The sequence below is a fragment of the Myxocyprinus asiaticus genome, chromosome 4 (assembly GCF_019703515.2).
Source record: "Myxocyprinus asiaticus isolate MX2 ecotype Aquarium Trade chromosome 4, UBuf_Myxa_2, whole genome shotgun sequence".
Lineage (NCBI taxonomy): Eukaryota > Metazoa > Chordata > Actinopteri > Cypriniformes > Catostomidae > Myxocyprinus > Myxocyprinus asiaticus.
In genome coordinates this window covers 43,443,406-43,455,820 of record NC_059347.1, presented here as the reverse complement: position 1 = coordinate 43,455,820, position 12,415 = coordinate 43,443,406, and the positions used below count along the sequence as shown (strand labels likewise).

The 12,415-nt window shown below is 39.1% G+C and overlaps 1 protein-coding gene across 12 annotated transcripts in view; it reads right to left on the bottom strand.

Annotated features, from left to right (window-relative positions):
- LOC127432514 (splicing regulator ARVCF-like) overlaps window positions 1-12,415 on the bottom strand; it is a 253,983-nt gene that overhangs the window by 67,371 nt on the left and 174,197 nt on the right. For all 12 annotated transcript variants that reach the window (XM_051683768.1, XM_051683742.1, XM_051683750.1 and 9 more), the window contains one exon: window positions 7,215-7,717. In XM_051683768.1, coding sequence (XP_051539728.1) covers window positions 7,215-7,717 — 503 coding nt within the window. The remainder of the gene's footprint in view (window positions 1-7,214; window positions 7,718-12,415) is intronic.

Here is a 12,415-nt window from a genome sequence, read left to right as displayed (position 1 = left end):
ATCATTAAGTATGTCACACATATGGATGAAAAATGGCTGTTTTTGCCCTATGATTAAATAAATCTTTTACAATTCCTGACATTTGCCTCAGATGCCAAAATTGTAGTGTACACCCAGCTTTAGATCTGTTGTCTTATACTACACATTACATAAGCATTGATACTGTGTATTAAGAAAGGAAAAGTAAAGAAAAAGTAAAAAAATTGCTCTGAGCAAACAGTACATGGAAGGGGCCAGACTGTTATTTTCTAGACAATAAAACAGGAATCTATAAGCCAGCAGATGTATATACGCCTACACTCTTCCGACTGGCCTTTGTTTTATTAACTTGGCAAACACCATCCAGCTACTGCAACCTTTGGAAATGTAGAGTGGATAAATAAACTGCCTCCTCTTGGGTTAGAAAAATAAAGTCCCAAGACCACAGGGCATTCTTACTAAAAAAGAAATAGTAAGTGCTTGCTTAGCTGACTAGATTCTGAATCTATTTTCTCTGCTCTTCACATCTATCATCACCCAATGTCAGTCTCACTCATCAATTATTTTCAAATATTTCATGACAACTCTAATGTGGTTCTTCAAGCACCAAAAATAAATTAATTTACCCCCGATAATAACTGCATCTGTACTTCCATCTTGTGAGCAGGCTCCATCAAAATCACTTGTTAGGCTCTGAATGGCCATTACACCTTGAATACCAGACGTTGTGCACATGACCCTTGCCGTACATGGTAATGTCTATTTAGTAAAGTGGAACATTAAGGAGCATGGATCATTACTAGCCAGCTTATGTACTTAAGCATGCTTTATTGTGTTGAATGGACTTGTAGTTAGAGGAGAGAAAGAGGTTTAGCACATGTTGATTAACATTGTGTAAAGCCACTACATTGGCTTTAACAGGAGGCAGACAACTGGAGCAGATTCTGTTGCAACTACATGCAAAACAATGCATTAATTCTAAAGATTTTATAACCATCGATTTCATCTTGTATTATAATTCAGTATGACACACATTTCTTGAATTAACTGTACTAATTAATTGTACAAATTGTAAAAAATTATAGCTGTAGCCTATTAAATCTTATTCAAAAATCTAATTGTGTTTTTCTCTGGAATTAAACCCATGACCTTGGCATTGCTACAGCCATGTGATCCCATTTGTACAACATGATATATATACAGTTGTGCTCAAAAGTTTGCATACCCTTGGAGAATTGGTAATATATGTACCATTTTTAAAGAAAACATGAGTGAGCAGGCAAAACACTTTTCTTTTATTTCTTATGGGATTCATATTCAACTGTAGGTTATAACAGAATGGCACAATCATAAAACAAAACATGGCAACAAAGAAAAAAATTAAATGACCCCTGTTCAAAAGTCTGCATACCCTTAGTTCTTAATATTGTGTATTGCCCCCTTTAGCATCAATGACAGCATGCAGTCTTTTGTAATAGTTGTCTATGAGGCCCCAAATTCTTGCAGGTGGTATAGCTGCCCATTCGTCTTGGCAAAATGCCTCCAGGTCATGCAAAGTCTTTGGTCGTCTTGCATGAACCGCACGTTTGAGATCTCCCCAGAGTGGCTCGATGATATTAAGGTCAGGAGACTGTGATGGCCACTCCAGAACCTTCACCTTTTTCTGCTGTAACCACTGGAGTGTCAAAATGGCCCTGTGCTTAGGGTCATTGTCGTGCTGGAAAGTCCGAGAGAGTCCCATGCGCAGCTTTCGTGCAGAAAAATGCAAATTGTCTGCTAGTATTTTCTAATAACATGCTGCATTCATCTTGCCATCAATTTTCACAAGATTCCCCATGTCTTTAGAGCTCACACCCCCCCAAAACATCAGTGAGCCACCACCATGCTTCACACTGGGGATGGTATTCTTTTCACTATAGGCCTTGCTGACCCCTCTCCAAACATAGCGCTTATGGTTGTGACCATAAAGCTCTATTTTGGTCTCGTCACTCCAAATTACAGTGTGCCAGAAGCTGAGGCGTGTCAAGGTGTTTTTTTGTGGCATTGGCGCATTAAAGGCTTCTTTCTGGCAACTCGACCATGCAGCTCATTTTTGTTCAAGTATCGTCATATTGTGCTCCTTGAAACAACCACACCGTCTTTTTCCAGAGCAGCCTGTATTTCTCCTGAGGTTACCTGTGGGTTTTTCTTTGTATCCCGAACAATTCTTCTGGAAGTTGTGGCTGAAATCTTTCTGTGTCTACCTGACCTTGGCTTGGTATCAAGAGATCCCCGAATTTTCCACTTCTTAATAAGTGATTGAACAGTACTGCCTGGCATTTTCAAAGCTTTGGATATCTTCTTATATCCTTTACCATCTTTATAAAGTTCCATTACCTTGTTACGCAGGTCTTTTGACAGTTCTTTTCTGCTCCCCATGGCTCAGTATCTAGCCTGCTCAGTGCATCCTCGTGAGAGCTAACAAACTCATTGACTATTTATACACATACACTAATTGCAATTTAAAAAGCCACAGGTGTGGGAAATTAACCTTTAATTGCCATTTAAACCTGTGCGTGTCACCTTGTGTGTCTGTAACAAGGCCAAACATTCAAGGGTATATAAACTTTTAATCAGGGCCATTTGGGTGATTTCTGTTATCATTATGATTTAAAAAGGAGCCAAACAACTATGTGATAATAAATGGCTTCATATGATCACTATCCTTAAATAAAAGACAGTTTTTTTGCATGATCAATCCTATTTTCAAAATCAATGCCGAAATTTCTGCCGGGGTATGCAAACGTTTGAGCACAACTGTACACACACACACACACACATACACACACACACACTATATATACTGTGTATATATATATATATATATATATATATATATACACACACACCCACTGGCCACTTTATTAGGTACACCTGTCCTTCTACTTATTCATGCAATTATCTAATCAGCCACATCAACCATCAGAATGGGGTAAAAATGTGATTTAGACCGTGGCATGATTGTTGGTGCCAGACGGGCTGGTTTGAGTATTTTTGCAACTGCTGATCTCCTAGAATTTTCACATGCAACAGTCTCTAGAGTGAACAGAGAATGGTGCGAAAAACAAAAAACAACCAATGAGCGGCAGTTCTGTGGATAAAAAAGCCTTATTGATGACAGAGGTCAACGGAAAATGGCCAGACTGGTTCGAGCTGACAGAAAGGCTACGGTAACTCAGATAACCCCTCTGTATAATTGTAGTGAGCAGAATAGCATCTCAGAATGTAAAACATGTCGAACCTCGAGGCGGATGGGCTCGTTGGGATCTATTTCTGTCAGCCAAGAACAGAAAACTGAGGCTGCAGTGAGCACAGGCTCACCAAAACTGGACAGTAGACGATTGGAAAAACATCGTCTCATCTGACAAATCTGGATTTGGATCTGCCACACGATTGGTTGATTAGATAATTGCATGAATAAGTAGATGTACAAGTGTACCTAATAAAGTGGCTGATGAGTGTATATATACAGTATCTATTGTATATATACAGTATATATTATTTTATATAAATTATGCCACTATTGATCTTTGGTGATGGAGAGGATAGATTTAAAAGGAGGCCCTAACAAAACACACAGTGTTTTTTATGGAAGGGCTCTGGTGACACATCTATTTGGCTCCTCTACAATCTTTTGCAGGTTCCTGGATACCCCACAAATCTAATACAAATGTAGCCAATAAAATCAACATGAGGCAAGCTGAACCTTGTCAGAGGTGCAGCCTGATTGAGTTTACTCCTTCCTGCTTGTCATTGGAGCCTCCTTGCTAATTCAATTTCCAGGGAGCAGCAGACATGCTGGTCTAACAGGCCATTCACTTAGGGCTGCTATTACAGTCCTACCCTGCCCCCTGCCATTCATCATACACTGATTGGACAGGAGGAACATAGGGAAAGAACAGAGGAAGGAGAGAAATCGAGGTAATCATCTCAGAAATACCACCAGACTCAGGACTTTTGGAGGTTCCGAACAAAGGTCAATGACTAAGCGCTGTTTCTTGGCCTTTTTCTATCTTGTTTAAATTTCATTTATCAAATACCATCAGGTGATGTGAGGACAGCATTCAGGACAGTACATACAAAAAGAGTCATTCCGAATGAATTGTGTGTATGTAGCTGGAACTATGTGACCTGGAAGCTGCCATCTTTGCTCATGGGCACTCAGTTCCAGACATGGTATTTTAGAGCCAATCACCTGAGCCATAAATGCCATTTTACTTATCACTCTGGAGCCACAGGAAAATTAAATCATCACAGTGCTGATCAGCTGAGAAGACAACAAGAACAGTGCCAAGACCTTCACTAGCAACAGTGCATGAGCTGTGATGTCAAAGGCAGCAGACAGGGAAAAAGTTCATGCTTTTAAGAGACCTCCAAAAAAAAAAAAAACATTGGTCACTGGAAATACATCTACTATAAAATGAAATATTTGGGAATTATGTTGCTGCGAAAAAACTTGATTTAGTCCGAATATACAGCTTCTTTTAAATGGACGTCAATGAAAAATTATGGTTTTTGCCCCCAGCATGGTGTAGCTATACCATCTACCAGCAGGGGTTAACTGGGCCATGCTAACCTGTCAAACCTTGGCCCCTTGGGACAAACAGCCATACAGCATAACATGACACTAAAGAGCCTCCTCTTTGGCCTCAGCTAGAGTAGGGCTGCTCCCTTTCCCAGAGTAGATTTGCGCAAGACGAACAACATTCTTTAAATGGCATGATCTGTTAATTTCTATTAACGCTACCATGCTTTTCATTTAGTTAAATACTTCCTTTTCTAGACTTTTCTAATAGAGAATGCAAAAGACCTACTGCAAATCCAGAGGTACAATGAAGCAAGTAGAGGGGTCATGGCTACGGAATAGAAAATCTTGTGGCCTTGTTCATTTTATTAAATGATAAATAAGTTAAAAAGACTTTTAACATTCAAGACTGGGAGCCCTGAAAAGGAAATGATAATGCTTTGAAGTTCTATAAGTCTTGAGCACCTTAAAATAAATGTATTAAAATGAACTGCTAAATGTTCAAAGTACACTTAACATACACTTACACTTAACACTCACCACAGTAAAATTGACAGTTCAATTTTAAATAATGCTAACAAGAGGAAAAGGTAATGAAAAATCTAAGATAATTCTGCAGTTGAAAAAAAAAAAAAAAAAAACAAACAAAAAATGAAACAAAAGAAAATAAACGGCAACATCCACACAAGGAGTTTCTTGGCACGCTAGGATCACAAAAGGGTGGAAATGAACTACCGACGATTCGATGGTACCAACCATGGAGTGCCTTTAAGAACACATGGTGAACTGCCTATTTTTAAAACCCAGCAATTACATTTAATTGTAGAAAAACATTCCTGGTTTTCCAGGCTGCTGAAATACGACTGACTATTGTGAGGGCCATGTTTTCATAGAGGCCTTGCAGATAAACCATATGGCCATCCAGGGCTTTGTTTGGAACTGGCAGACTATTCTCCCTCCTTCTTATAATACAAGAAATATTTTTAGAAAAGACTGAAAGCAACATTGAGCTGTTAATGCTACGGTCCGGATATATGTCACTTAGCTGTCTCACACTTCAGCAATACAACAGAAGACTCACACCGGTATCTTCATACACCAGAAACTTTTTTTTGTAGTCTGTGGGAAAAAAAGTCTGGAGAACCGTCAATCAATGTCATTGTCGGAACGACTTTTTCTTTCAGTAGATGAATTCACCTGCTCAATTAAATGTATGTTCCACATTCAAAACAAGTTGAGCTCTATTGACAGCATCTGTGTCATGCTTTCGATTACCACAGACAAGAATGTTTACTTGTCCTTTAGTCTGTATAAACAAACACATTTTTTAAAAGTCTATAGAGCAAGGAATTCCAGTGGGTTTAAAGCAGAAAAGTGAAGCTTGTAATTAATGTAATTAATTTGTTTACAAATTTTAATTGATTGACAGCCCTAATATTAAAGTTTATTCCAGTGCAGTGTCTTGTCCCTTAGACATGCATAGTCAGTTCTTCTGGACGATTGCAAAATATCATGTGACCTGCCCCCTGTCTTTCTATAACGCACATACTGTAAAACCCTCTTTGTCAGTAGCATGAATCCTCTACTCCAGTAATAAAATTGGAACTTTAAAACTCTTAGTGTATGCATGCGAACATGTCTTTGGCCCCTGTGTGTCCTGTCTGAAACCAAAACTCTATTACAATCTCCACATTCTAGTAAATATGTGTCAGGTCATGGAGATCAGGACAAGGCATCAAAGTACCAGCAGGAAAGACAAAAACCCCTTTGTGTTCTTGCAGTGACATTTAACAGTTTGTGAGTTTGTGTAAGGCTAGTCCTGTTGAAACACTGACCTGGATTCAGTCAGTACCACCTCAACTGGTATTTAAACATGCAAAACTTGGCCTAAGGCATATGGCTAGTATTAGCAGAATGCCTGCAAAGCATGACTAGATGAAACAAGAAAAACGCAATAAATTAATCATACTAGATTTAAGATGTACCTCCTAAAAACGTTAAAGAACCAGCTTGAAGAATTTTTCTTTAAGAAAAAGCTGTGCTCCATATGTGATTGAGCTGAATATTACAGTATTGTTATCATACAGTACAGTTACATACAAGGAAAGCCTGATGAATTTTGAACTAAATTTTGATTTGGGTTGTAACCACTACGGGTGGAGAAAAATAGATATTTCATTGTATTGCGATATTTTACCTCACAATATTTTAATACAAAGAAGCAAAATGTTAGTTCCATTTTTCACATAATCTTTTTTGGGAAGAAGGAGACTGACCCCCACTGAGAGAAATCGAAACTTACTGTAGCACTAGTGTAACAGTGTTAAATGACTATATGCTAAACATTAAGAAATGCAATATTATTGTATTGTGATCCCGAAACACCATCATATTACCTGGTCCCACCCCTAGAAACCACCATAAACGATCTCTCCAAAATGTTCCCTCCAATGTTTAGATTAGTGGTTGATCAATAAAGGTTTTGTCAATGACCTATTCTTAATTTTTAACCATTGTACCCAATATTGAATATGTGGTTACATCCTTGATTTCGACAAAAGTTAAAAATAACCATTAACCAGCACTAACCATTTTACAGAGTATATGTTTATGGTCTCACCACTGAATAGTATTATGAGATGGAGCAGTTGGATTAAATCTCATATCATACCTGTGATGAGTTCACGAACTTCCATGTCATTGGTTTTTCTAAGCAGACGAATGAGAGCGGGAATCCCGTCACAGTTCTTGATGGCCACCTTGTTATCATGTTCCTTGCCATAGGAGATGTTCCTCAGAGCTCCGCAGGCCTTACGATGGACTTCAGCTTTTGGGTGATCCAACAAGCCCACCAGCACTGGGATCCCCTTGAGCTGCCTGACATCCTTCTTTATTTTGTCATTCTCATAGCAGAGGTGCTGCAGGTAGGCAGCTGCATTAGACTTGACGGGATCGATGGGGTGGCCTAGCATGGCGATGACCTCAGGCAGGTCAGGGTCCCTCCAGCGAGAGTCTTTGCGAATACTGTCGATCGAGGGGGAGCGACGGCCACCCATGAGGTCCAGACTGGCCATGCTGCCCCTCTCAGGTTGGGCAAGGGGAGCTGGGTACATGCCATGGATGTAGGGGTGTCTTTCATCAATTAATTCAGCCTCTATAGGGTCCTCGTAGCCTCTGTAACAAAGAGAAAGAGAGAGAGATTTTAGTCAAGTCCTTAACTAGTCATCCAGCCAAAGGGATTAAAAGGCTGGTTCACCCAATGAAGTCATAATGTACTTACTCTTGTTCCAAACACATTACTTTTTTCTTCGGTGATCATTTTGAAGAATGTTGCCACACAATAAAAGTGAATGGTGACCGAGGCTAACATTCTGCCTAACATGCCCTTTTTTGTTCCATGAAATATAGAAATATGGAACAACTTGGAACAACATGATGAGGGTGCATTAATGATGACAGAATTTAACACCAGGCATTGTGTGGGAAAAAGTGCATACCATGAAATTTACATTAGGTAAAGTTTCAGGGTTCATCGAAAAGAACACCAAACACCTGCAGTAATGAATAGATCCTCAAGGGAAATGAGATGAGAGCCAAAGATTAAAGAGAGGAGACAAAGAGATTGAAAAAGATAGAGCCAGATATTACCGACAGAGAGAAAGGGCTTATTTCAGTTATTAACCATAGCACCAAAGAATCCGCAGAAAAACAGCTCCCTTCAATAAGAGAAACTGCTGCCAGTTCCTTATTAATTGTGTCTGTCAGGGCACAGCAATGTTCTCCCTTTTATTAATGATGGAGGGAGATCCAGCATGGGGGAAAACAGAAAGCCTGCAGGGCCCAGAACAAATATAGAACAGACTGTAAACAAAGAGAGAGAGAGAGACAGATGGATAGGGAGAGACGGATGGATTCCCCACTATGAAGAATCTGGATGCAGGACAGCATAGTACAGCACCACTCCCACTGGGAGAATCCCAACCCTGGACTCTTCTGTGAGTTCCCTCACTAGTCACATACATGCATGGTGTTCGGTAACATGAGCTTGCATCAATCCATCTCTGTGACTACTCACTCTTAAAACATAAAAGGTCCTTTTAGAACCAAAAGGGTTTTATCTCCTGATGCCAAAGAAGGGGAGAACCTTTTAAAGTTCAACCAATAACTTTCTTGTCTTCTCTAGTTCTTTAGAAAAACCATCTACTTTATGTACTGGTCAGGGCTCAACAAAAAGGATGGCCTGCTGGCATGCAGCCAGTGTGAGAGAGCTTTCGACCAGTTTACAGAACTGCCACTTGCGCTTTCGGGCCAGTGCTGTGTTTACACTCAATCTTACAATTGTTGATATTGTAAATGTATTTTTATGCCTTGCAAACTTGAACATTTGGATGTCAACATTTCTAGAATAATTTGTCATAAATTTTTAAGGCATCAGTAAGAAAATCCAGAAACCAACCCAGAAATCAATATTTTGATCTGAAGAACCTATAATTTACACAAAGAACTTTATGCCTCCAAACAACTTAAATCTCCAAAGAACAATTGCCAACTCAAAGTAATATTCAGCAAAAAATAGTTTTTGATAAGAAGAAGGTTCTTGGCTGAATTTTACTTCTGCTTAAGTTAGGGATTTTCAAAACCTTTCCCAAAACCCTGAGCATAATATTTCTGTGCATAACTCATGCACCATTCGTGCTACAGACATGAATTACATCTCAAATTATGCGGCTTATTGAAGATGGGTGTGCTATTACTTTTTAAAACTATCAGACTATCTGTGATTTTCCTGGTGGACGATAAAAATGCTGAAGAAAATACCATAGATTTACACTGAAAGAGGGATTTGAGCCATATCACAACAATGTCACAGACTTGTGGGTGGCCTCTTTTGAGCCAGAAAGCAACCAGATAGAAACAACCCAAAACTCCTAAGCAACTTCATAGCAACAACCTAGCATACATGTGGTGACTTTAGTACAAGCATGCACCAAAAAACCTTTGTCATTTCTTGTTTGGTACGTTCTTTTTGACCTGTGATATGGAGGCTCTCATGAGCCCAGTGATATCTCGCTCTGAGAATGATTTTCCTCTACAGTGCAAAAGTTGATAATAACGTGTCTGGGGCTGTGCCATATGCATCGGGGAGGTTAAATCAAGCTCAGACAGGAGTCTCGGCATGCTTCATTATCAGTGTGACCACAACAGAGATGTCCCTGTGCTGTTACTCCTAAATTGGCACAGAAATGCTGATCCTGTGTGTCATTAACTCATCATTACAACCTTTCACTCTTTTTCTCTCTCCATTTCTATTAGACAGGGAAAAACAAGGTGTACCAGATATCCAAAGCACAAGAGACAGTGGCTGCAAACACAGAGGCACCACTATCATCTAACAGCATTCTGGAATCCAAGGAGAATTTTAAACAACATCTTTAAAGTTATGTTTATGCTGGTTAGACAACTGTATGACGTGAACATCTTTGTTGTGTGGCTTGACAAAATGGGCCACAGCTGAGAACGTTGGCCGTTTGTGAGTAGTGCACGTTAAATGAGAGTTTTATGGTAATTATGCACTGCGACCTTTGAGGTGATTTGGGAGCACATTACAGGGTGAGGAAATCTCAGAAAGCTGTTATTTGGCAGTGTGTGCATGGGTTTAAATGAACATGGCAGCACATACATCTGACATCAGGGCCGTGGGAAGAAGTGGTGTTGAGATGATAGTTGTTCTTTTCTTTTTGTCCGTTTTTTTTAATATATACATAAATAAACGCATTAAAACATTTTGGATAATTTTCCTAAAACTGTATGCTTGAGGAAGTCTTGTAAAATAATTTGCAACACTAAATAGTGTCATAATTATTTATAAATCATGATGGCCTTTATCTCAACAACCTCAGAACGCCAAGCCACGTTTGGACTATTTTAACTATTGGAGCATCTAACCGTGCATCTCATGGTAATGCTTTTGTTTCATTATAAGCTGCCGCTGAGCAGTTTAATATTAACAGTTGTCAGTACGCCTACCTTTTAACATTACACTGATAGGCTATACTCTTGCTGCAAAAATGTATTTGGCTATGTTCTTGTGTGCTGTGTAGTTTGGGCTTTTGAAGCTAACATATAGATATGTTCTTGTCTGCTCTGCGCGACGGGACCTGTTAGTTGCAAGACTGATTGGTATTTTAGCATGTTTAAAGATTATGTGCGAGTGTTGTGAATGCACTGATAATATAATGCACTAAGTTCGATTGTGCTTTCATGTTGGATGATAATGGGAAAATATCTGCCTGTTACCTGTTGTACGGCCAAGAATAAATCTCATTAAAGTAGAACGACTGCACTCGTTTATTAAAAGTGATTGTACAGATATAGCATATTGTTAGTATATTGATTGTTACAGTATATTGAGATATAGTAGCCTATGTTATATTTCAAGGTGAATTTATGCATGGAATAAAATTTTATATATCTTTTTTTCAGAACACCCACTACACACAGTGTATTAAATAGTCTATTTGTCTGTGCCGGTGCTTACAAACCCATACACACACAAAAATGCACCTCTGACTACAGCACCCCCAACTTAAATCATCTTCCGACGGCCCTGTTTTACATCATGAAGGTTTGATGATATGGCTGTGAAATGGGACATTAACTCCATGATGGTACAAGAGGAACAGATTATCTGATTGGTCAAAACAGAGAGTGTTACGCAAACTAAAGGAAAGCACTGGGAGGAAGAAAGAACAGGTGCAAAACCTGTCATCAGAGACCTACATTTACAGACTTAGACAAAGTCCTAGACTCGCTTAGTGAATGTCCCCAAACTGATGAATATTTAGTAGAACTATTCTGACTTTGGCCAGTCATGTATTCGATATGTTTTAAAACAAACTGCTACATATAAATAAATTGCAACTGTTAGTCATTCCCTTGTAGCAATACATTTAGTGTCATTTTCAGCTTTAGTTCACTATCCTTGCTGATCACTCATTAAACGTCCAGCCCATTTTACTATTGCAACATGAAAACAGATTTCATGCCATTTAACTGACTAGTTCTTGACCACATGGTAAATTTGGAACCTTTGTACTGCTTTAGAAAGGCAAACCAGTTAACTGCCAACCAAGTGCCCAACAGTGTCACAATGATAAAATGATCATTAACTGACGTAACGTCTGAATGGCTACCAATGGCAGGGTTCAACCCGGTGAGCAAACCAACATTAATATGGCTGGCACTCAGGCTACATCACTCCTACTTGAGTTAAATGTTTCAATACTCTTCCCACCAAGTCTCATGCTGATGCAAATAATTAACCAGAAAAACTCATATGTAAAGAGCACACAAGCTCAGCAAATATGACTCATGTCTGAAGGATGTGTGTGACAATGTATAATAATATTTACAGAGAGAGTAACTGACTCACATAGACAGTAATTGGCAGAGTTAGACAGTTCTATCTCTTCCAGGCTTTATTGCAGTTTACAGAGGCCAGGAGTCATCTCATCTCATTTTCACACCCCAAAACACCTTTCGAAAGTCTATGACAGCTCCAAGACATTCAAGAAACAATTATGAGCCAGACACTTCTGCAGTTCGACTGAAAAAGAGATGTTTCTCCCATCCAAGTGAAGTCAAACAGTGGACTAAAAATAACTCTGGAGCAGCATCTTCTTTAAAGTCCTTTTCACACTACTACTTAGCTTAGAATTGCTTAAGATCTAAAAACTTGGTCCAGTGTACACTAAATGGTATTCCTCACAGCCTAATTTATACACCAGCAAACAAAGCATAGCCTCAATGCAGTTGATTAAGAGCAGTAAATAATACACTGCATATGGAGTTTTCTGCTGCTGGCTTAAATAA